The sequence below is a fragment of the Anopheles marshallii genome, chromosome 2 (genome assembly GCF_943734725.1).
Source record: "Anopheles marshallii chromosome 2, idAnoMarsDA_429_01, whole genome shotgun sequence".
NCBI classification, from domain to species: Eukaryota; Metazoa; Arthropoda; class Insecta; order Diptera; family Culicidae; genus Anopheles; species Anopheles marshallii.
In genome coordinates this window covers 36,103,144-36,129,930 of record NC_071326.1, presented here as the reverse complement: position 1 = coordinate 36,129,930, position 26,787 = coordinate 36,103,144, and the positions used below count along the sequence as shown (strand labels likewise).

Genomic DNA, 26,787 nt, shown 5'->3' with positions numbered 1-26,787 from the left:
ATACAGGCACATACATATTTAATAGTCGGTACAAGTTGAATCTCACACGTGTGGTACACGTTAATCATTCCCATTACCAATAATGCTCGCTGTTCTTGTCGGTTTTCTTCATCTTTCGTGCACCTTCCGCTCAGCTGCACACACGAACAAATTGTAACCGAGGGGCAGAAAATCGACAGTTTAATAAATATATATTCTCTCTCAAACCGCACCCACAACTACCCACGCGTGCGTGCTGGTTCAATGTTGTCGAAGCATTTAAAAATCGTTGCAACAATATCCTTTTTTTGCTCCATCTGTTTGTGTGGGGTTCTCTTTCGCAAACTACAGCCGGACACCGGTTATTTATACGAACACGCAAGAATTTTCGTAACGCGGTGGTGTATGGCAGAAAATAGTGTACATGCTAGGTATGGATTAACAAACACTGATATCCGTTCTATTCCCACTCACAAAAGCCGGCAGAGTTTTCGATTTCTTTTTGCTAACCGATACTTTTCAGTAATAAATATTGCCTCTTTACACGCAACACTACTACTAGCAACAAGTCGTGGTATCTTTTGCTCCCCGCCCTTATTTGTGCTTGGTGAATGTGTGATAAACTTAACCAAACAGAACGTTGCTTTCGCTTCCAAGATACTCACAGAGAGCCCCTGCCGCAAATCAGAAACTTATAAGATAAACTTAAACAAAGAATAAATAATTGTATCTTTATCGAAATAACTAAAACCTGCTAGTGCTTCAACTATCTAAACCTTAACGGATGCTTAAGCATGTGTGACAACTATGACACAGTGCGACTAATGGCCCTCAAACCGCACCGAAATCAAACACGGAATGACCTGAAAATGAAAAATGTCGGGAACGTCCACTACATGGTCTTGTTGGGTACGCGTGTTTCGTGCTTTCCCGGCACGTGAAACCGTATTGGCAAAGGGCGTACAGCCAGATTGTTGTACGTCCGGTGTGCTTTAAGTAGTGGTACGGGTAGGCTAGCCTAGGTGCCAAACGACGTGTTGTGTGCACTAAATGCAAAGCACAGCAGGAGTGCAGACAGCGTTTTTGTCACCTTCGCGGTTTATAGCGTTAAACAGGAATGCTTTAATCGGTGCCAATTCGGGGGCATTACAGTACAGCAGATAAGGTTGCATCTTTAATTGACTAACTGCGCATCCGTTTTGCGTTCGGCTCGAGCTTGACGTTCACCATACCGTACTCGCTGTTGTAGAGCATTCGATCCAGGTCGTCTTGCACGGGACGGGAGTTTATTTTCTAAAACAAACAAAAAAAAAGATATCTATTATTAATTATTTCATAGTCACTGAACCAAATCAAATTGGCCGTACAGTGTGTTCATCTTAAGAGCAGACGGACATTGACAAAATTTCTCAAAGATAAAAGTTTTAGAAAACCTCACACAATCATGGTAATTAAAAAGCTACAGTCCAAGTCCAAATTATAAATTCTTCCTTACGCGAAAACGCTTATTCAGACAACTTCTAACTTGACTAACTTTAAATACTAGTCCAACATTAGATTAAAGTATCTTCTCTAATACCATAAGCTTTGGTTTTCGATAATATTTGACGAGTACCAGTAGATACCACTAATTTTCACTTTTTAAAGTGCTCCGAAAGGTCATCACAAATGTCTATGTGTTCGTTTTTCGTTAATTTTATCCACGTACCCTTCAGCTGTGATAACATTATCAACACAATATTTGAGATAGTTGTTTTATGTAAAAACACGAAGTTTAGAGCTTCTGTGCGACTTCTCCCTTAAAAGCAGGCAAAACTGCAAACACTTAGGCAACACTTAGGTGTTTTTTTCCTAAATTAGTAAGCTGTCTAGTTGTTTAATATACACCAAACATTGGGTAGTACGACACTTACCTCACCCATAACAGCAATCGGTGTAGTATTGGTCGCTTTCGCCACCTTATGCTCGATGATGAAGAACATGTACTCATCGTACAGCAGGCGTATTAGATGAAAGCTCCCAAAGCTGCCGGCCGACCGTAGCGTCAGATCGCGGATCACCATCGAGCTGTAGAAGCTCCATTTGAGCAGGAACTGGCGCGCGGCATTGACGAAGCTCGGTTTGCCCCGGTAGTCCTGCAGCGCATCGTCGACCACGTTCTGCAGCCAGCCGGCCCACTGCTCGAGCGTGTTCTGCTGCTGCAGTGCCGCCTTGAAGTCGTTCTCCAGCCGCTGCACGATCGCGGTATCGCACTGACAGATCCAGGAGGCCTGCTCCTGCACGTTGCGAAAGTCGACACGGTTCAGATCGCTCAGCATCTGCGCGATCTGGGTGCCGTTCTGCAGTACGGCACGGGCCGCCTGGGCCAGGTGGTTCAGCGAGGTGTAGCGGCGCAGCGTTTGTCCGAATGCGGCCACCGCGGTTAGCTTGATCGCGACGATCGGTTCCGGGCAGCCGCCCATCGCCGACGTTAGCCAGTTCTCCAGGTTTTTCGCAAAGTTGCGAATGGCCTGGGTCAGACCGGTCGGGATCGGTCGCAGCACGTCCGGTATCAGCACATCCACCATACTCTGGTAGAACTGCATGTCGACGTGCTTCACAAACTCCTGCACCGGTTCGCACTGCGTCAGCATGTAGAGCTTCTGCTTGCTGAGATACTTCTCCTCCTCACACTCGTCCCCGTTGTTGTTGTTGTTCTCCGCGCGCCAAAACTCGCGCCACAGCGATTCAATCATGTTGAAGTCCAGGTTCAGTATCGCGTCCAGAAACGCTTCGCAGTGTTCGCGATAGATTGAGCGCAACGTGTCCACGTCCTCCATCGTGATATCGTCCGGGAGTGGATGGATCATGTCAATGATCGGAAACTGCGGTATGGCACCGTTTGGATCGCCGAGATACTGCAACGGAAACGGATGACGATCAGAGATTACTCGGTAATTCGTTCATGTGCTACAGTTGTTTGCTTACCTGTGCGCAGGATTCGGGCATTTCCGCCTTAAAACTGTTCTTCTTACCACTTCGGCCATGATGCATCGACATGCCGTGGCCGGGGCCTCCTCCTCCATTGCCGGTTCCACCAGCACCATGCTGCAAATGTCCTCCACCAGCACCTCCCCCACCATGGGCCATGGAACCTCCACCGTTACTAGCATGCATGCCACCGTTCGCATGATTCCCACCACCACCATGGCCATGCATCCCGTTGTTCGGCCCACCCGTACCTCCACCACCATTTCCTCCGCCACCAGCACCGCTGAGGCCATTGCTACCGGTCAGCTGCTGATGGTGGCCAACCATCAGCCCACTAACGCCGGACCCGTGCTGTGGTTTGCACTCGATCGCATGCACCAGCGGAGACGTGGGCTTAATGCGGATGCCGTAGTAGTGATACTTGCTGTTGCCCCGCGTGCCGAGCCGACGCGTCCGCAGCCCGCTGAACACCGAACGGATCAGTTTGCCGAAGCTGGCCGCATTGACCGCGTCCAGCTTGTTCTCGTTACAGTGCCACATGTAATGGTTGTACAGGGTCGATCTCGGCAAGCTCACGCCATCCGCCGTTTCGTAGTTTTCCATCAGCCAGTTAACCTGTGGAGCGGAAGCAAAAACCAAACGGCACGAATTAGCGACCGGACTAATCGGAGCTGGAACACAACAGGACGCGCTTATAGACAACCGGAAACATCAACCCATGCCGAGAGAAAACCACCTGGTGAACCACCTGTCTCTAGCGTAGCGCGATAAGGGGCAATATGCGAGTGCGTCCTTACCGTGGCGGGCAGAACACGAGCCGCGTGGGTCAGGTTGGGCGTGGAATCAAGCTCCTGACCTACCGCAGACGCTGCATGGTGTGCGTGCAAGTAGGACGCTACGTCCTACGGATGTTGATGAAGGTGTTGATTATGGGAAGCAAATGGAGGATGGTGAGCCGAAACAGTGAACAAGAATGTTGTGGGTAAGCGTAACAGTTTGGAAAAAAAATCGAAAGATAAATTTTGAATAGTAGAGAAAGAGAAGAGAGAGAGAAAAAGAGAAAGAGCATAGTGTTAGTTTTTGATTTGGGTGCAGTATGCAGAAGCGAAAATAGTATGAGTTTCATAGGTGAAGATGTGAATGCATTTTTACTAGCATCCACAGCTAAAGAGTGTTATTTAAATTGCCTAATTGATCGCTAGTTGAAGACGTAATTAGTAGAAAAGTTACATAAAAAACTGATAATCTTTTAAATATTCTAAAAATTAAAATAATTAAAACATATTCTACCACATCGCAAATATTTCTAAAGTGAGCATTAAGGAACAACGCTTAAAACGCTTGGTCATTCTAGAATGAAGCAACATTACTGGTTTCTCGACCTTATCTGGTGCAGTCGAAACATTTTATGAATTCCGATCAAATAAAACTATACTGAGCCGAGACATCTTTACAATGTTCGAGGATCAAATTCCAATGACATCGGCAGCTTTAGTTTGGGTTTGTTCATAGATTTATTGCATGGTTGATGAAACCGCCAACGTGACGGATACAGCCAATTGAAAATTCCCAAAAGAAGGTCAGAGTGCTCCGAAAGTTTACATAAGAAGTGTCTGAATAATGGTGTATTCTAAAAAAAATCCTAAAAACATTTCTCACGATACAGTGTGTTTACAATTTCATCTGGTGAAGTCGCACCATTTTTTGGAATCGATTACAATAAAATTAGCCTGAGTCGCGATAAATGTGAAACAATTTGCGCTTTCTGGATCCTTCTCTAGATAGATCTAGCGTTTAAGAAATTACAATCCGACTACGTGGTAAAAAATAAGTTTAGTAATCCAGAAATGGCAGGCATGACCTAGTATGTCGTTACGCCAATAAGAGAGAGAGAGAGAAAGGTTCTTCTCAAAACGGAATTTATTTTGCTCCAAGCTTTCTAAGCCGTCTAGTTTCATTTGAATCCAATCCAGAAAAAGCGCTGATCTGCGATTTCGCCAATTCAGCAATTTTCTGTTCAGTTATTCAGATGAGTTATTTCCAATTCCACGAACGCTTTTACCCCATGTAGATAATATGATTTTTGTCGAAACTTGACTAAAATAAATGGGCGACCGGTGGTGTATTAGCATTGGATTGGTGGAGCATTTTAAACAAATAGAAACACGGTAGCATTTTATTTCATGGCAATAATGTTAATAGATTTAGAACAGATACAAGTAGCGAATATAAGCAGTGACCGAAATATTTTGCTCAAAGTGATTATTTCTGTCGGAAAATATTGTACCATTCGAAATGACTGTGTGAATGAATGAACCAATCCATTTACATTGCAAACGAAAATTGCAAAATTTGAAAACAATTAATGGTAAATTGGAAATAATCGACAAAATGAATGACTATGTTAACTTTTGATAAAGCTTTTCTTGGAAATTTTAACATTCTACCAACCAGTGTTGTTTACATCTGCTTTAGGTTCACGAATCTGACTGAATATTTAAAGTGAATGAATGAATCTGAATCTCTAGCTAAAGCCTAGCTAAAGTTTAATATGAATGAATGACTTTACTCAAAAGATTCGTTAAGCACAAAACTACTCCCAATGGCTTACTGTACAACTTTGTTATCGAATTGTACTTTTGTTATTTGAAATATAAAAATGTTATAACTCGTCAGAGATATGAATATTCCGCCCGTAGCACTGAAGCTTTGAATTCAAGAGAACGAAGAGAACAATGAAAATGTATCATTTTTCGATATCCCAAAAGTTTAAAATTTCACAATGTTGTTTTTGTTTCCCTTCGGAACGGAATTGTTGATAACTACATTCTCCTCGCTATGATGACTTTATGCGGCAGTGATTGTGATGTACATGCAATTGGGTTTTGTTTTACCACCTGAACGCGGCTCAAATGATAGGGAAAAGCCGCACACACTTGATGTCAACAAACTGCGAATAATTCGTTCAGGTGCGGGAGTTAATTAAATAACAACTCTACACGCCCGGATCTCCAACGGCTCAGAGTGCGGAAGGAAACGGAACAACAACAAAAATACCCCCCCCCCTTCACACGCCATGGGTCACGGTGGAACCACAACCGAGCGCGGGGTGCAAAAATGTGGAAAACCAAATATCGAAGCGAGGAAAAACAACCATTCCGCCCATTGAGCATATCGAGTAGAGAATGTGGGATATTGTAAAACAAAAAAAAAATTGAAATACTGAAGCTGCATCATTGTCCGGCTGCTCGCGATTGGTGGCCACTATCAATTACCGATGCGAAAGCATCATGCTCAATAACAATCGGCCATGCGTGTGCATTGTGCGGGAGCGCTCCAGCATCAACCCGCGGTTAACCACAGCAGACACTTCTGCGGATTCTGCGTGTGCCATCATGTCCGCTTCAATGAAGCTGAGGTTGGAGTCCGATTTTCAGCAGATATCAGCGTGTGTGTACGGGTACGTGGCGATGTTGGTTGCGGTTCGCCGAATGCAACGATCCATCCGCGATCATTATTTCACATTTGTCAGGTGTGTCCCTTACACGGAACGTGTACGCCTCTCCGCAAATGTTTGCTACACACAAACACATACACATATATGTATACTTACGGTCATATTTTGTGGCGACGAATCGGACTGCTGCTGTTGCGTCCCGGATGCGTTGCCGGTGCCGAGCAGGACCGCCTCGTCCACGGGGACAATGTACTGCTGCTGATTAGCATTGCCACCAGCGGAACCGCCATTGCCGGACGGTACGGTCCCGTTCGCGTTCACACTGTTGGGTCCAGCCCCCGGAGTGACCGAACCATTGCCGGTGCCATTGCCTGCACCGGTGGAATCGGCATGAGTGGTACCGGTGCCTGTTCCCGCTGTACCGTAGTTCCCGGTAGTCGTAGCATAATATTGTTGTTGTTGTTGCTGTTGTTGCTGCTGTCCATTTGTGGTATAATCTCCCACGGAATACACGGGATACGTCCTGGAATGTTGATTGCAACACGCAAATAATTAGTATTAACGCCAATCCTATGGAGCTGTATTTGTTTTCGTTGATCAAATGTTTCCTAAACCTCAACGTAAACCGCCTGAAGTTATGCACATCGCTTGACACTTAAGGACTTCTAGGCAAATGGTTTACTTATTAGAGGTGGTTATGTTAACTAACGAAAATGTAACACGTTTCCTAAATTTCAAACAAGTGTTTTGTGTTGATCAAATGTTTCGACTCCATGTAAACCGCCTGAAGTTATGCATATCGCTTGACATTTGATTACTTCTTGATAAATAGGACACTTTCACTTACGTTTACTAGCGAATTTGCAATAAATCTCTTAAATTTCAAGCAAATTTTTCCGGTAACTTACATTTGTGTCTGTCCCTGGCCAGAAGTGTTGTACATTTCCGAGTCGACATACTGCACGTACGTGTGATGGTTGGGAACACTCTCGGGTGACGAAACTGTTTTGGAATACAATAAACAAAATCGAATGGCTTGTATTAACAAATTGCTGTCGAAGCGATGAATCGATGCTGCAAAAAATAAACTGTCTACAAAATAGCCAATTGCTTGAAATTCTGTCCACGATCCACATATTTGATGATGTCGGTAAAAGCCGCTCTCGGTTGTGGGCAGCACACAAATCGGATTATATTTCTCGTCATACAAAAGAACACTCATGTGGGCCATCGACGGGCGGCGTTCGTTAGTTTAGTGACACCCGTCATCCACACTCCCAGCATCAAGCTGTTCTGTCAAGCTCCACAACAGACGATCTCGCCTCTATTGGTGAGTATTAATTTTCGATTGGCATATAGAACGCGGGAATCATTTGACTGATGCGCAAAGCTGCTCCCATTTGCTAAAACCATGCTTTTCCCAGCTTCGCTCTTACACAACCGGACAGAACTAGACTGGGTGCGTTTGGGACAGAACGGGTAGAATATGCTGTACGACAAACAGACCGGCGAAAGGATATTTGAAATTAGGGAGATTTATACATATGGCGGTACGCCATTATGAATAGGCCACGTAAACGGGACGCTTTGAAAGGACCGTTTGCAAACAATGGAGAAGCCGCCTGCGGCCATTTTGTTTTTTATTCTACTGCGAACGGGAATCTGTTTTTCCGGCCCTTCTCTTGTGTTCGTTCGCTCTCTCTCTCTCTCTTATGCTCTGTCTCCGTTCTATCTTTGTTTATATCTTTTTTCAGATCTGTTGCTGTATCACCCGCTGTATCGCAAGCATTTATTATATTCATCCATATTCCAGATGGCTGTTATCATCCTTTCCACTAGGAACAGATACGCGAAAGCAAAGGACATCACAAAAAATATGGGGTGATAGAAACATCAGCCCAGCAATGGTACGACTCTTGGAGATTGTACCAAAAAAAAAAAGATTCCCTCCTGTGCAAGGAAGCATACACAGCATCCCCAGATCTGGAAAGAAAACCTGCGAAGTGTGCGGAGCCCGCCCTTCGACAGAAAAAAAACCCTTGCCCCGCGCTCCATCCAGCGACCTTTTGCGTGCTTGACAGAACAGTGCCAAGGGACAAAGAGGACGAATTTTTTATCCTTGCGCTTGTGTCAGCAGCGACATTCAGCGAGCGCGAATTGGTACGGTGGTCGGGGATTCGGGCAATTGGCCGGTCCCGGGATGTGGGTGTGGATATTTTTGGATTTAAACCGGGAAGCTGCCCGACAAAACCTGCTACCGAGAATACAACGGACCGTGCCGCACAGGACCTGTCTCGATTGAATAGCGCCCTAAAAGTCATGGCGTAAAGTTTGTCCCCTCTTTGCAGCGGGGCGCAAAGGAAGAGAACAGCACGAGGCAAGACGAGGGGATGGTTTTTCATTTTCTTGAAAGTATTTTTATTTTCATTTCATTTATGAATAGGAAAGGTTGCCCGAACACACACACACGCGCGCGCTAGATGATATTGCTCAGCAGGACGCTGAATGTCGCAAGGGTAGCGTGGAGCTGGCCATCAAGGCGACGGGCTGGGCAGATCGTTTGGGACAGAATAAAATTGAACGTGACCGTGGAAGCAGGTTGATGGGGCTGGCAATTGGAACCAAAACCAAGTTCTCCCTGCACAACCCAACATGGCCGACTGACTGTCGCTACCGGGCAAGTAATGGCTTTGTTGGCGTTTCCTTCAGCCCCAGTGTTCTTTCTGGCGCACTTTTGTGAAATCGTTTCGCACAAACAAGGGCGCAGTTTTCCGCTTATGCGACTGTGTGTGCGTGAATGGTCGGATTTTACTCCAAATGCCGGAGAGAATCGTCGCTGTAAAAAAAGAGGATCATTGCGCCTTACACCGGAATTTTGACGTGCAAAAGGAAACAGAGCACACAAATGGGGAAAAAAAGCAGCATTTCTTGTTTTGCATTGCCTCATTCAGTTGGCCATTGTTTGATCGGAGGGATTTCTGTATGCGCCTTAAACCTTGAAGCACATACTGGAACGGATAGCAAATTTGCAGAAGCGTTTTTTGATCTGTTTTGCTCCACAATGAAACTCATCAACACTGTTTGCGGTTTAGTGGAACGAATACATAACTCACACACTACAGTCATTATTCCGCTCACGAGTAAACGCGCCAGAAGGCGATGATGTGTTTTGGAAGGAATTTTGGAGCTGTTAATGTGTTCATTTTCCCAGTACCAACATATTCGAATTTCAATCAACAAATAGCTTCAGAGATTATACAACAATGAAAGGAACATAGTTAAGACCGTTAGATAAATGAATGCGTAATTCGACATAATTTATCAACTCAACAAAATAAAATGTGCTAAACATTTTGTTTTGAATCGTTGACTGCATCTATGCGACAGCAATCTACTCACTGTGCTAGAGATATCAGACATGGGTTAGAAGTTTGGATAGGCCGTTATAATTAATGTTGGGATTAACGAATCTATTGAGAAGAGATTCGATAAAAATCTTGAATAAGGAGTCATTAAAATTATGGAAAGAATCTTAAAAAATTCCTGAATCTTCAACACCTAAAGAATTCTTACAGATAAATGAAAATTCTATCACTCTCTCTCTCTTGAAACTCTAACATATCATGGTTTGAGGGATATTGTTGGGCAAGTTTTTGGCAAATTTTTAACAGCTAACGATGCAGTTGGTTGAAATATCGATCCAGCTTTCACCCACAGCACCGAAGTCGTCCTGTCGAACTATAAAGAAGTCTTGAACAGTCCTTAATCATTATTTGAAAAGCTTCTCTTCCTGGAGTTACTATCTACCAGGTCATGACTGTCACTTCTGGCTTATTAGACTTATTTTGCCACGTAGCCGGATAGTCAGTCATAGCTACGCAGGAACGATCCGAATGAGTCTCGGTCATGTCGTACGAAACCGGAGCCGCTACTAAATACAGTCCCAGGCTAATCAGCCAACTAAACTTTACTCTAAACTCCTAAGCTCTAACTAAACCTAAGATTTCTGAAGCTGAAACACATCAAGGCTGCGCAAAATTAGGATTTCTTGGAGAGTCGTGAATCTATTGAAAAATCATAAAGAAATTCATTCATTCTGTACAAAGTTTCATTTCTGTTTCAGATTCATGTATCTGTACCATATTCATGCAACACTTATTCGAAGGATAAAAGAAAACAGTAAAAGCGTTCACGTTTACATTGAAGAGTGATTGACAGCTATCGCTATAGAAAGGTGAAAACTTCCCTACGGAAGGATACAGATTATGTTGGACACACAAAAAACCTCACGAAATAGAGCGGGGCATTATAGCATTCGGTACCAAAAAAAAGCAATAAAAAAAACTAAAAAATCGGTAAAGTAATCTCCACCAAAACCGACACAGCTATCGATTCCCTCAACAATGGAAAAATAAAACAAAACTTCTACACCTCAGCTAGGTACGGGTTTGGTCAGCAAAACAACAATCCAAAATTTCCACCTAAAACATTGTAAAAATCCTGCGGTGCGCATTCGGACTCGAAGCATGAATTCGTTACAGAACGGAACCGTAACCCAAAACACAAACGTCCGGCAGAGGTCCGGCTGGAATGGTCCGGTTTAAAAAAATAGCACTAAAATATTGTTAAAAAAATGCGCGTTTTAGCAATAGAAATCTACAAAAAAAAAACGTTGCTGCACGACTGGTCTATCCGTTTAGCCAGCACGGCATGATGCAAACCCGAACCCGTAGCCCTTTAACAATCACACACAGAGGCAAATCGAAATCCTTCCAACCGAAAAAGAAAAAAAAAGAAAGGAACTTGACAAAAGGAAACAGCAATCGGGAATGCGCTGGCGAGGGATTTTATTGCACCAATTTAAGGTTGCAACCGTCGTTCGATCTCGTCGTTCCGAGAACGTACCGCAATGGGACGCATCGGGGCGAGCGTGCTTGTTTGGGTGCGATATCGAATCGGGTTTTGGGCAAAAGGATGCTGTCTGCCTTGCTGCACTAAGCAAAACAATGTCCTCTGCCCAGTCCCCACCATCAATAGTTGCACTACATTCCCTGGCACAGTCTGCTGTGCTGCGTACAAATCAGTGTTCGAACGGAAACGCCAACCGTCACGATGCACATTGCGATGGTGCAATAAAACGATAAATCAATCGCTGCTGCAGCCACGCACAAGAAATCATGCAATCCTTCGAGGTCGGTTTTGTGACGGCAAGAACCCCTGGCCATCGTTTCGTCGGGCCAGCGGTGAGTTTGAGGTTTGATGCGAAGATGGGCCACAAACACCGTTTAATGAACGATGGCTGCAGCCGGGCGTGGATCTCATCTCTGCCTGTGCTCTCCAGGGGGATCGAATTCTCGGGGATGGTTCCACGAATGCTTACCCACAGGGCCGGAGGGTGACTGCGGGCATGAGGGAATGATTAGACAATCGCTTCATTTGACCATTTCCACTAACCGCTTGTGACAAATTTGTGATTCCGCCGTAAAACCAAACCGCGAATTACATTCCATGCGTTATTGGCGGTGGCATTAATAGACATCTCGCAGTTACGACCTGTGGTTAACGTTAAGATATTGCGGGAGATTAAAGGGATGACCGGAAGGAATAACTAACAGTGTTCGTATACTGCTTGTGAACATATTATCTTAAGCTTGTGTTTATGAACTATGGCAAGGCTATACAATTTTGTGCATATCTTGCAGAGTTTAGTTCAATTTAATACAAAAAGTGTAATTAGAAATGCTTTAAATGAATGCAAAAAAGTACCAACAATCGACTCGACTTTGGGAATATAGATACAATTGTTGTCTAATATCCACATTTATGAGAGTAGAAGTTCAAATCCCGAAGAAATAACTTTATAACTGATAAATATTAAAATTATGAATACTTAAAGCATCTTTACGTTGGCAAAGGAAATGTTGTTGAACAAGGTGAATGTCAGTGAAGTCAAATGAAAAAACAAAAACATAACAAAAACACATGTCAATATCTAATCGATACACCCCATTCAACGAAGGAAACCTCATCCCAATATGTCTCCCCTTCGACAAACGGTTGCGAGCGGAAAAACCAATTCGATTAGCAATTTTTGTGTGCGCCGCTCGGCACACAAGATGGTTTCCCGTGCCGTACGCCATTTTGAAGGCACTTGCGGTGACGATTCGACTCCGCAATAAAAAAAAAAACGCCCCCTAGCGCAGCATCAGCAGAACAACCCAACCGGGATGCTGGGTGATGCTGATGCTGCCGGGTCCCCTTCCTCCGACGACGATGTTGATTCCTGCCGCCAGTCGCCTATCGTCGAGGGACGGATTCATTTTACGGCCAGAGCATTCCACGCCATGCGGAAGTGATTGGAAAGTAAAGGCCAAGTATGCGACCATTTCGATCAAGGGTGATGCGGATGATTCTACATCTCAAGCCACCCTCTCATATCGCGAGTCACTTCGTAACCGTTGGGTGTGTTTGTGCGAGACCAATAAAAACAGGATAAACTATGCACAAACACAAAGCCCCTACACACCACACGCCTTATCGCAATAAAGCTTAAGGACCTCTTCTGGGCCCGGCGAGTCATAAACACATAAAAATACTAATGTACTTCGTTTCATTCGCTTCAGCCCAATGCGCGTAAAGGTGTGTATGCGAACTGCAGCGAGCTGTTCTAAAGCGCCCCCATTTTTTTTGCCCACCCTCGCAGCAAAATGGAAGACAGATGGCTCCAAGTGGGTGGAGGCAGCATCTCATGCACAAGGATATTGTTATTGCTCGACTTAAACGAAAGAAAAATAATAACTCCGCGCATCGGTCCGACTCACCGGAGCGTACGCGTCTTCGTGTTCTAGCGATGTGTACCGGGGGTGGGGCGCAACCCGCAACCGCGTGGACCGTTCTGGCCGTGTGGACGCGCGGGCAGCACACTCTGGCAGAAGTGTGCCGTAAACATAAATTTAATGTTGATTGGATTTCTGCGAAATGGCGCACATTACATTACCGCTGCGTGTGTAGCGAACCGCACAGTGGGTGGGACCCACCACACACCACATCCCGCGGACGGTGGCTATCGAAAAAATAAGGCAAGATCACAAAACCGAAACCGTGTCATAAAGTAAGCTCGTGCGAATTAAATCTACCATTATCGTAAAAATGCGGATGGTTCGGTCCGGAATGGAGCCCGGAAGCTGGCAAACACTTGCAGCAAGAGCACACAAAAAATTAACTCGCATTTTTGGCAAATTTGTTGAAGCTGAAGACACACACACACACACCCGCATGGGGCCATTGGGGCGAGGACGTTGTATCAACATTTGTAGGTTTGTTTCGCACAAACTGTTTACCACTAGCCGCAGGAAATTATGTGTCCACGTACTACAGCACCGTTTGTGTATGACAATAAGATGGCGGACGTGATGGGCAACTGATTCGCGAGCACTTTGACGCATTGGAGTCATCGTAAATGCCACGGCATACTCATATGTTGTAAAGTTTAAGTGATTCTTGTAACTGTTGCAATTTGCAATAAAAAATCACTTAAAACATATGTTGGCATATTTCCCAGCGGAAAAAAAGTCCGAAGAACTTTTACTTCCTTAACTTTACAAACTTAAGTTATAAAAAAGTTTGTGTTTTTTTAATTAATAGCGCGCTTAGGCAAGTTCAAATCACAAAAAACACGTTAGAAAGGGTGTTACATTCGCTTAGGTCGAACCGCCGAAAAAGTAAAACAAAAATAAGTGTAACCGCCTTGAAATGATATTTTGCAATATTCGTTAGCATCTCTTTTGGTTTTGATGACTTCAATGTTTGATTCATTTTCAAATTGCTGTAACAAGGTTTTTGATTGTTTATGAGCCGATTTGCTCTCAGCATTCCCTTATGCACACCTTGAGGTCCTGTATGGTGGTGTTGCGATTGACAGCTTTTTGCGTAAAACTTTTATGCGATTGCTCTCCAAAGATTTTCGATAGGGTTACAAACCAATCTGCAAGCTGACCATTCATGAACGGCGATTTATTTCGGCTCTGACCATGCCGTTGATTGGCGTTAAATATAATTTCATGTATTATCTTGCTAGAAAACAGCCAATTTATCCCGGTAATCCTCCCAATACAGAATCAAAGCATATTTCACCTTGCAAAAACAGGATACACGTAGGAAAAATTGCTTACATCGGACCATTTTTAAATGCATACGTTATATATTATTTACAAACATAAGAGATCTTCATTGGGAGCTTTTCCGTATTCACTTAGAGAATAAAGGAGTTTATGGTTTACAATAGCGCATCGATTAATCATGCAGTACACATAATACGCTAAATTAAATCGTACGGAAAGGGACATCATGTTTTACATAACACTTTATTTAACGAGCGGCTAAGTCACCTCCGTCTAACGATGGCTTTTTGGAGACTATCTGCTAGAAATCTGCCGATTATGACAATAAATGACGACTATTAACTAAAATGTGACTCTATAACAGGTCAAGTAGGGAAGCCACGAGGTGACCCGGTGGTGTATTGGTAGCAGCACCGGTCGCCACACGACAGGACTAGTCCAAAATCCCATCCGGACCAATCCCTCATACGCAGGGCTATAACCATCCGCCGACTATGGGTAAATAAAGTGAAAGAAAGCCAGAAATGGCAGGTCTTTAGACATCTTGAGGTTGTTGTGCCGATGAAGAAGAGAAGGGAAGTAACTAATTTAGGACACTCAAAGAATTACGAAGATACTGAGCAGAGAATCGAAACACATCATCGGAATACTTAATACATCATCGTGAAAGAGTTGATTTTTAACCTTCTCGAAACTTTTCATCTCTCAAGATCTTAACCGCTGAATTTCTGAAGATTTTATTTATTATTCACGTTAAAAGAATGTAAAATTCAATCAATTGGCTAGTTGGGGCTACCAGTTTTTAGGGGAAGGTAAGAGCGCTTCATAGCAAAACGAGGAGTGACGAAAAACTATATTGCTGTATTTAAGAGGCTTTACGGAATCTTGGAGCATCTCGGCTTACTATAGCCTTAGTTCGGACAGCTCTGTTGTGTAAAAAAGCCTGAAGGTGGTTCCAGAATCATATACGCCTGGACCGGATTTGGACCCTTCCTCAAAAGATCACAAGGTTATAGTGACACAAATTAGAAGACTGTTTTGCATACAATACATACAATTATTCAAATTACGGTGAAGTTTAATGACTTGTTGGACCAAAGACGGGGGTTTTAGCCGACTAGTAGTAAAGTCATTGTAGTAAATGTGGATGTGAATTTAAAGTAGCTTGAAATATGTACCTCAGACATTATTACCGTCGTGTTGCAAATGAGTGATTATCAGAAGCAATATGTCATATTCGATACGCATTCGTTTTACTATCAGCGCAATGACAACGCCTCAACCACTTTCAATAAACCACAAAGCAAATGATCATGCAATAAATAAGTAACACTAAAATATACATTACATGAGTTGTGCAGGGAGTAGGATTTCCCACAGTAGGACATGTTGTTGCAACGCCTGTTGTACATCATGGCGCCGGTAATGGTTTGTCAGTTTGTTCTCAACTTCGCAACTTCTTCTGATAATAACCAAGGCACAACACTCTGTACGACACTGCGGTGCAGCTGTGTCTCCGGTTGGGTTGTTATTTTGACGTAGCCACAGCCAATATCGGTTAGTCACAGTTCTTGGAATTTCTCAACAACTTCCACATGTACACATACGCACGCACTGCTGGATGAAGTTATATCACACATCGAATTAACTATCTATTTTTGATCGATCAAAAGGTTGGCTGGCTGCAGTAGCCGTCGGTCAACGTCGAAGTTCACTTCGACGGCACCCATATATCACACCGCGCGGTAGGGTATTGGTATTTGTCTCAAGGACGACTACGGGTGGTTCGTCTTACATTACCCGGCCAACATTGTACACACGCCCCATCCCCCGGCAACTGCAGCAATGCACCCGTGTGGTGCCACCCAGCCAGCAGCTGGCTTCGAATGCCGCCGTAATCCTAGCTGCAAGGATTCTCGATGTCCGATCGAACCTTGGGCGTCTCGGGACCAAGTTACCATGGGATCCTGCCGAAAGTAGGTTACAACATCACCATCACTACTCGATGCTCGAGCCACTCAAGACGGGGTGCGATCCTGCCGGGTGGCCTGATTTCGTATGCACGGTTTGCCAAACGCGATGAGAGACGGACCGGAGAGGATGGACGGTCGGACGGGTTTGGATTGCAGATTGGCCCGAGTCGAGTAGCCAACCGTCTCCGGGACGTGAAAATCGAACAAAATCAATACTGAATGAAAGTGGCACAGCTCTCTTGTAGCGTGGGGACCCCGCGTATGGTAATGGCGAAAGCGATGGGATGAATTCTTCAGGGACAGCTCATTCTCGGAACACTACTACGCTTCTCTCGCTCTCTCTCTCTCTATCACTCTCTCGTCCTCACTTTCACTCGCTTTTGTTTCCAAACATACAGACACAGGCACACCACTTTCTCTATTGCACTCTATCAGCCATCATTGATAACTCGATTCCGGTGATGATCCTGCCCATCGTCTACGGTCCCTTCCTTCCCTTTTGCCCGTCTGCTGCAGCGTGAGAGTGAAAGTGAATTTTCTTATTCGATCGGTGTTGGGATGGAGCCTACCGGAGGCGAATGTACAAGTGCACTGACTCATGCACTTCCAACGGAGGGTCAGAGGTCACATGTGGATCACCCCTATAGATAGGTTTACCGTCCGACTGACACCAACAGCATGCGATCTTGTTTAGTTTGAGTGGGTTTTCTCGCCAACTTGACTTGTTAGCTTTTCACAGACATTATGTTGGCTGATCCCAATAACGCCGACAGTCACAGTCTTTAAAATCACTTCTCCAATCAGTGGCACGGCCTTTAACGTAAAGTTCACACAACAGTGGCCCAAAACTTCGTCTCCAGCGGAAGGAAACCCCACAATCCGAGCCACCGACTGGTGGTAGCAGCAGAGAAGACTATCCTGCGGGCTGCTGGAATGCACCGCCAGCGTACGTTTCCACGATGGCTGCAGCGACAGATCCTTAGCAACGGGCCACGACGACGCGACGGTGTAGAATGAACTGAATTCGATACCGAAATCCATCCACTGGTGCACCGCGCGCGTCAGGACTTTTCCGGCACATATTTCCCTCCTGCCGAACGCGACCACCGCACGTGCGCCTCCCACCCAGCCAGTCAAGCGCAGCATCCACAGCCGCAGGATTTTCTCGCCTTGTTACTCACTCGTTTACTCTCTACCCCTGGCTTTTGCTATCTGCTTCCCGATGCACACGGTACACGCTTTCCTTGTCTAACAGAGCCGTTCTCTCTCTCTCTCTCTCTTCCCTAACCTTTTTGTCTTTTTTCTATTCATCAAACAATTTGTTCGAGTGGGAATCCCTTCCGCATGCCAATATCCGCCAGCCAATCTGGAAACGATCCACAACAACTTCTGATCCCTGGCTGTTTCTAATGTCCACAGTTCCGTTGGTAAACAGTGCCACATGCGAAGAACATGACAGGCAGCGTTTTGACAGAAGTCTACCGTCAAGAGGATTTCTGCGGAAATTCTGGGCTATATTGGAGATGCGAAATCTTCAGTCACAATACTGAAATCAGCAACAAAATAGCTCTTACTTTTGAGGAAATATTTCCTTGCATTCGATGCAACTGCGAACTTGCTTTGGAAGGATGGACAAGGCCGGTAGGAGTGGCCAGTACGAGTGCCTCAGAGCGGGTCAATAAACCAGACCAAAAGCGGATCTTCAAAGATAAGCGATATTAAGTTTCATATTCCTCCCCAAGAAGCACCATTGCACGATTAGACATATTTTCATCGAATCTTCCGTAGGCATTACGGAAGGACACCGGATACTGCTAATTGTACCGTGATTGATTGCTCACCACCCCGTCTTCGCGCGGATGCTGTAGCCTTCAACTTCGTGTCTGCACCGAGATTCCATTTCTTGGCGACCTTGACGAATCATCTCCAGAAGCTGCAGCTCAGAATGTTGGCCGCACCAGGTGGCGTTCCACCACGAACGGTTACACCGGTGCTGGGTGATGGGTAAAATGGGCGTAGCATTCGGGCAATGCAACAGCGTGCACGGAGGGCCACCGCTACGCATATCCTTAAACGCAGCATGCAGTCGCGATATCCTGGCGCGGTTAGGCTCCGCCCCGAAACGCACAAGAGATGCGTGCCGGTACAGCGGGGAGTGAAAGATGTAACGTGCGAGAGCGAGAGAAGCTTAGGGTTCGCCGTTCGCCACCAGTGCACTCTCGCAGGCGCGCATGTCCGATATGTCCGGGAAGAGCCGGGCAACGGGACGATGGGTTTCCGTGACAGGGCCGGATGATGGCCGTCGTCTCGTTGTCGGATGCTCGTTGCTTGCCGGAGTGGCACCGGATTCATCCTGTTTGGTTGTAACTTCAGGCTGCACACACACACACACACACACGATGCAGACAATCTGAATCAGCGAGGCCACACACCTGGCATGTGGTTCGGTTTGAAAAACACCATCATGTTTGGATGAGACTGAGAAGGGCGATTGGTTCATCGTACCCGTCGCATCATGGCAATATTTCAAAGATTCCATTCCCGATGGAACGTTCCGCCGGACCAGATAAGATCACACACATGCACATCAAACACAGCTACGCACTTGTTTTGAAGTGAATATTTCTTTTGGAATGAGAACAACGATGGTACCGTCGGGCGATTACCAAGTTGCTGAATAAACGTACCCAATTCTAAATACCCCGCACGCAGGTTTTCAGACTATTCGGCGAAGAGCACACCGCTCTCCACTGCAATTTAGTACCGGTCTGCTGGCCAACAGTACCGGTACCGGGATGTAGCAAAGCATGCCTGCTAGCGGAGCATTTTTTGTGTGGTTGACCGTTGTGCCATAACGGGAGAAATGTTTCATATTTATAGTGGAATGCAATTATTACATCGGACCATCTTCTTATTGCCCCACGTAGAAATGTATTACGGATGGTTGGATGTTTAATTTTGGTAGTTCATACTCCCACCTCTCACAGCATCGTGCAATGTGCAGAGGCTTAGACATTCTTCAGAACCACTCAAAACTATTACAACACACCAGTCCTGGTACCGATATCGCTCCTGGTACCGATACTTCTGGTGCTCTGGCAGAGTTGGACAGCAGACGGTCAAACAGAACTTATTTGATATGTAAAGCAGGCAGATCAAAGGTTTGTTTGAGGTTCTCCCAACTCTTTCGTGTTTAGATCGTCAACAATTACATGCTTGACGTTTTGTGATTTTTTTTTTGTTAGAGAACGGCCTGGCCGTTTCGACTTATTTTATAACACGGAGTCGGATAGTCAGTCCTTGCTACGGGGGTTTGGCCCGGATGGGATTTTGGTCCAGTCCGTTCGTGTGAAGACCAGCGCCACTACCATCATGCCACCGAGCCGCCCTGACGTTATGTGATTTAATCATATTGATATTATAACTCAATGGCATGGGTTCTATTGCGCGGATTTTAGTTTAAAATTCCAATCGAAAAAAGCATAATTTTGATCGTTTGTCTTTAATGATTTAAAAGATTCAAAAACCAAACATCACCATAATTCTGTGCCGTCCAACATTTGTGTGTGCTCGCTAGTTGCAAAGAGATAAGCGAAACAATGCGAAGCCCCTGTGAACCGGAGCAAGTGTCACGGTTATAACGCTCGTACGACATCTTCGGCCAAACTCCTTTCTCGATCGATTGTTGGCTTCGCTTTAAAATTTTCCGATAAACATCATCGCCATCACAATGGTATTTGGCAACGCGAACCGATCGGCTCCAGATATCGATCTCGGTGTTTGCGCGATGGGAAATGGTACACCTGTTGCATCGCCGTCGCACGATAGCATCGCTAGCGAGCGGGCGATAGATGTGGAAAAAACGATTTATACTCCGCTGCACAGTATCGCACTTCACACAAACTGATGCTGCTTTGCCGGAGTTTTCTTTTTGTTCGTGGTGGAAAAATGGTAACATCAGCCGTTCGATGAGGAGTCGAGTAATGAAATCAATAATTTGGCAAAACCACTAGGTGACGGCGAAACGTGTGGTACGGTGCCGTGCTCAGCGATATCCATCTTTGCGACACTGGCCAAATAATTCGGCTGGCGCGCTGAGATACCCCATTTTCGCTACCACCTGAGCGTGCGAGTATCAATTACCCGTTGGATGCACGTGCAGGCATCAAGCAGTGCCAGGGCACGTGTTGCATAACCTGAGCTACCCAGTCCGCACCAGGCGACATATTCCAGTGTGCAGAAGGGGTAGAGTACACGCAATTCATGAGCACCGTACGGGCTAATCGTACAGGTGGTGACGCGTTCCCCTATTCTTCGATCGGACACAATGATGCGCCCTCGCTCGAGTCCTTCCATTTCTGATGTTATTATTTTTATCTATTTATTTGTATCCTTGCATCACCCCTCTTTTGTCCGTGCATCATGTGCAATAGGTAAGCGCACACACCCCGTTACCCGCTGCGTAATCCTAATTAATTGAGGCGCAAATGTTGTCCAACAGCTTCCACCGTGGGCATATGTTTCCCGGCCGATGGTGCACCTTCACGGCTGCCGTTTGCCGGCCGTGAGTTTTCCCCCTTTCGGTGTTGTACGGGAGCGAGGAAGCGAGACGAGACAACGGGGTTTCGGAACGGTTCATATGCTCGTAAAGATAGCAAAGGTAAAAAATCAATTCAACTGCAGCAGTCAAGAGCGATCGCACGATAGGTACGAACTCATTTTCGAGTTGTTAATCCTCCCATTATTAAGTGCACGCCGCCAGTGATGCCGCTGCGTTCTCGGCTGCTTTCCCACTTGTGCTGGTCGGCTGGGGTCCCGTTTTTACAACCAACAGGACCCTCGGTTCCGTTTTCTTCCCTTGCGTGCGGTCCAGCCCCGGTGGTGGGCCATCGTCGAGCGCGACCCGAGCGAAGGACTTCGCCGACGAAGTCCCACCGAGCGCGGAGGGATAATTCTTCCAATCAAGACTAATTATTTCAGGATTACATTCGCTTCACTACACCTCGATGCGGCGCTTATCGAATGAAGCGCGCACACTCTCGGGCTCGGGCTCTTACGCGTCCACGGGATGCAGCAAACTTTCCCTTGTTTTTCTCCTTCGCATTGTTGTTGCTGTTTTTTTTCCCCCCGATCGAAACTCGGATCGGATGAAGGCACAACAGCACGGCAATCCGAACGAAAAAGGCTTTTGGCAGATTTTTTGTTACCTTTTCTATGTTATGATTTTACCTATGTTCGGAACGGAAAGCGGATAACAAAATCATCGTACGATAGACATGTGGTGATCGCTTTCACATCAACTGTAAAACTGTTGTGCTCTAAACCGGTCGATTCGGGCTGCTTGGAATGTTTAGATTGTTTTGCTTACTACTAGCCAGCCTTCAACCCGTTTCGATGCTACTCCGCGCAATATGATACAAGATGTTGAAAACGTTGGCCAAGCAACTGTTCCCGTGTTTGTCAAACAGGACTAAAGGAATATGTATTATTCATTAAAAAGTTTTTACATCATTACACGTTGCTCTTACATCGAGATGGCAACATAGATCTTTGTCCAAAGAATTGTTGCATAAAACTCTCCAACTAAATATGGACTGTACCTAGTTGTACGCACCCGAAAGTGGATACAAACACGCGTGAACACAACGCATGACCGACTCGCAACCGTTCAAAGAAAACCCCGGCACAAACTGGCAAACGCGCTAAGAACAAACCACACCACAACTACCTTTCACCGGCACAAGGATAAATGAAATCAGCAGTCGATGAATTCAGCAAAAACTAATTTCCACCCTCCTTCGCCGACACGATACGCTTGCACGCTTATTATGAACCGGCAAGACCACAAACTCCCGGCAACAATATGCCACCCACGCCTGCTCGTGACAAAATGTTCCTTCTTTCGGGTTTCCCGCACTGCGTCGGTCCCCGCGACGTGTCGCTTCTGCTTCGTCAAATAAATTTAGATCAAGAAGATAAAACTTTACATCGATGCTACTTAGCCGAGATCGTGCATCGCTTCACGCGGCAAGATCTGTAGTTAAGAGTTTTAATTAGTTCGACATCGTTCCAGCCGGCCCGGTGGTAGATTCGTTACGTGGCTTGATACGATATCCCGTCATTTCGTGGTGCTGTAAGGAACAAGCGATTCAAGCGGTATGTGGAGAAATGTGTTTTTTTTGTCACTACTGAAAAGATCTTCTGGACGTATTATGGTAGGATGATCATCGGACCGCGAGAAGGATAACGACACACGGTTCCTTGTGGTTACCAGTGTGAGCGTTTCTGTCGGAACGAACAGAGACAAATCATTCCTTTAACCTTCGAAATTTGGAACCGATTTAAGTCTCAGGATTTCTTCGCTATAAGACAGATCGCACGGGCATGGCACGGTGGTGGGGTTTTACTGTTGAGAAAGTAGACACACTGAGAACAGCACCGAATTGATACAGGAATTGCTCCTGCTGTACACGGTAGGGAAGGTGAAACCGTATCAATTTCACCCCAATTACCGCACCAGCCAACCCGGTCGGTGTGCCACCTATAATCAGCTAGTCGTAAGTTTAGCTAAACCAGCCCAAACAACAACCAGCACTGGCTGCTGATGATAATCTCAACGGGGGTGGCCAACCACGACCCTCGCACGGAACGGGGGAATGGCTGTTAATTTGTGATGCTTACTTTTTTTTACGCATCCTGCAATGGCTTCCCCCGGGTTGCAGCTGCCCACCCCTCCAGCTTCTACCCACTGGAGAACGCTCGCCAAACCCACTTGACGAGATAATGAGTAAGTGGGTAAGAGCAGAAGGTGGGATTACGGTCCCGACCACCAGCCATAGACTCAAAGTGATACATTTAATTGTGCCGCTGTGTAGTTGCCCTGACCGTACGGGGGAAAATTCAAGCAGCGCGGTAAACGGTAACCGACCCTATTCAAGGTTACAATAGAAACGGGGGTCGCGTCTCGCGCCGCGCACGGGTTTTTGCACTGAGCGTGTCTGATTACACGTATTTTGACGTGTTTGACAAGTTTGCCTGCGAAAAATGTCAGGGTGCAAGGATGTGCGGACAAAAGGCGGAAACGAAGGCCAGCCACACGGAGAACGATATCTTGCTATTATAAAAAAAAGGATACGTTTAATTAAGCAACTACCCGCACTACGGCCCATCAAAACGGGGAGAGGTGCACCGAAGCGTGTGGCAGCTTGGATCGGAAAAGTGGTGAAATGAAATCGAGATAATAATAGATCAAAAGATGAGTTGTTTATCAACACTGATTCGAGGTGGAAGCGAAAGTAGGCAGATTTGAGCGAGCGCATCGTTGTGCGGAGGGTTCACGACATTAACAACATCACGATAATAGCATTTCCGTGCGTACATGCGATGCAGCAGTAATGAGTTGAAGAAGCCAAACACGGTCAATCGCTAATAAAAAAAACACATTAAACTGTAAACAAACAAATGAAAAGCGAAAGAAATTTCCAACCAAAACACCCTAAATTGCTGGGGAAATATTGCGTTACGGTTTAGTAATTGACATGATTATTCGTTTCAAGCGATGTTGTAGTATGGTACAATGACACCAAACAGGAAAATTGGAATAAAATTGTGAGCAATTCGCATACGTCAAAAGGCGTCAATACATTACACCCAACCGTCATTGAGTGAAATTGGATCACTGAAGCAACCCGTCTAATGGCGTTGGCAGGATGCTTTAGACGCCCGGTTTCGCACACACCCACAACGGCATGAGGAGTTTATTTGTCACTTTTTTATTTGCCTCTTCAATTTATCCTCCGCTCACAAACTTCCGAGAACAATTTACGCACCGGTGCCGCCCGAAATTCCTCACGTGTATCCGTCCACTTACGGGGCACATACATGCGATGGAGTATACGGCCGATGCTCTATTGCCAACGGTAGTCAACCGTGGCGGGCGAAGAGGTACACAGATGATCAATGCCCTTTGATTCTGGGAACGCAAATAAGCCTACATACAGCGCTGGGAAGCATCCACCAACAACGCACGTGTCGTCACGCAGAGTGGCAATTTGCGAAAGGAAATATTTTTCCGACCGTTGCATTTTGGCAACGGACATACTTCACCATTTTCGGAACCATTTCTTCCCTTCTGGATCAATGACCTTAACTTTTTGCACGTATGGCCTAATCAACTCGCTACACCGCATTATCCTGATCCCACGGAAAACGGATCTTCTGCACTTGCTCTGCGGGATATGATATGTCGTATACGTGAAGCTGGCAAGGAAAACATCGCAACAAGCATCTGCATGGTAAATTTCCAGTGAAAATTGTGCAAATTTAAAGAAGTTCAAAACAGCTTTGACGTGATATCACTTCAGGTGTCATTGACGCTTCAATTGCGTCAGTTCGTCAATAATGGATGCACTCGATTGAGTTTGTTAACAAGATGATAATGAATGCAAGATCGCTTTCTACAAATCAAGATCGAGAACTAACGTTGTTGGATTATATTGAATATCTTAACCTTGAAATTGCATGTTGATGTAAGCCCGGTGCTTCTGTTACTGGCAGAACCGATGTTTTACAAGATAGAACCGGTATCAAATCCTATTTGGAACGTGAGACCTGAGTGACTATCCAACCATCAACATCAATTCAATCGACTGGTGAATAGTGCGTAATTGAGTATGTAGAAGACAGGATGTCACTAGGATAAAAAATATATGAATTCCACTTTTGTACCATCTACACCCTAACACCAACCGTAGTATCTATGCAGAAACGAAAAAGTATCTTCAACCTGGTAATGCGTGGTCTCACAATTGGAAAATCCAATACAACTCTAATAGAACACTCTAAAAAGTTAATTGCTTCGTTATCAGGCTTTGTTCAACATCAGCATATCACCTGTTTTGTGACATGATGTGCAGTTTAGTTAGGCAGGACTTTCGTAATGTTTGCAGTAATTCATTATCCTTTTTAAAGATTTTTCAAGATGGTACATATTTTTTATAAAACAAAACTTTACATCTAATCCGAATTAATCTAAATAAAAATTTGAAGTTGTGATTAAAGAGGCGGTATTGGTGGTGTATTGGTAGTGGCGCCGGTTTTCACACGGCAGGACCGGTACAAAATTCCAACCGGACCGATCTTCCGTACGCAGGACTGACTATCCAGCTACGGGTTAATTAAGTCAAAGAAAACCAGAAATGACAGGCCTGCTTGATGCCTAGACTATTAAGTTGTTGTGCCGATTAGGAGGATTTAAATAAAAATATTATCAAAATAAAAAAAAACAAATGTTTCGAAAACCACTCGCTTAAGTCAGATTTATAAAAAAAAAACAAATAATCATTAACAAATAAAACTATGTATGCATATTTAAAACACCTTTAAATGAGCTTAATGATATACATTTCAAATCAACTTTTAGGCACAACATACAGTATAAAATATTTCGTGGTCTTAACTGCATTGTACAGATAAAAATTTGTTGTATTGGTTTGCAGTTATGGTAAGTTCTATTTTTATCATTACCATGACTTCATCGAATTCTCTATCAGTCAGTTAAGTGTGAAATGAAACCGAATTACTCACCTGTTACAGTTATGTACTGTGGTGTACCGCTGCCAGGACTTTGACTCTGCACTACCGCCACCTGTGTCGTCTCCTCGACAGTGGCTTCGGATGAATTGCCACTCTCAACACTTTCGTTTGTGCCCGAAACATCATTCAGCAGCTTCTCATTCTCGGGCTTTGCCTCCGCATTTTCGCTATCATCATTTAAGGGAACGATATCGATCAGGGTTCCGTTCGTATTTATCACAATTTTTTTCTAAAAAAAACATAATAAGTGTTTACATCACATTTTGAATTTGCGGTATACGTTCGAAGGAATACCAACCTGCTGCTGAATGATTTGCTGCAGCGAAAGTCCGTTCGCACTACCGAGAAGATTCATGATGTTGGAATTATTCGTCAGTAGGTTGGTGGACATGAGTGTTCCTTTTGCGCTTCCATTCTTTAAGCCACCAGTGATGGCGATTGTGGGCAATTGGGAGGAACTGGAGGGTCGAGACGTCATGCCAGTGGCCGAGCTCGAAACACTCATTGTTGCCACCTCCACCTGTCTACTACCGTTGGTGGTGTTGTCGCTATCACCGGGTTCAGTGGTGGTTTTTGGTACTGCTGTAACACCTTTGTCGGATTGCTCGATTGTAACGGAAGCTGCCGTTGGGCTACCGGTAGTTGCGGGAATTACGGTAATAAAATTGCGTTGCGTTGCTAGCCGTGTCGCCAT

General features: G+C 45.1%; 1 protein-coding gene across 1 annotated transcript; it reads right to left on the bottom strand.

The window, feature by feature from the left end:
* Window positions 1-1,161: 1,161 nt before the first annotated feature.
* LOC128718948 (DNA-binding protein RFX2) lies at window positions 1,162-26,787 on the bottom strand. Its single transcript, XM_053812565.1, has 8 exons — window positions 26,392-26,787; window positions 26,085-26,322; window positions 7,315-7,408; window positions 6,563-6,929; window positions 3,747-3,851; window positions 2,947-3,564; window positions 1,893-2,876; window positions 1,162-1,272 (listed from the first exon to the last, which is right to left on the bottom strand). The coding sequence occupies exons 1-8, from the start codon at window positions 26,785-26,787 to the stop codon at window positions 1,162-1,164; spliced, it is 2,913 nt and encodes a 970-aa protein (XP_053668540.1).

Bases quoted from the DNA above. Each gene is read 5' to 3' on its own strand.
- LOC128718948 (XM_053812565.1), bottom strand. From the start codon at position 26,787: ATGGCGACACGGCTAGCAACGCAACGCAATTTTATTACCGTAATTCCC. The intron at 3,565-3,746 runs GTAAGGACGCAC...TCCGCTCCACAG, and splicing joins CTCGTGTTCTGCCCGCCACG to GTTAACTGGCTGATGGAAAA. The intron at 2,877-2,946 runs GTAAGCAAACAA...TTTCCGTTGCAG, and splicing joins TGCCCGAATCCTGCGCACAG to TATCTCGGCGATCCAAACGG.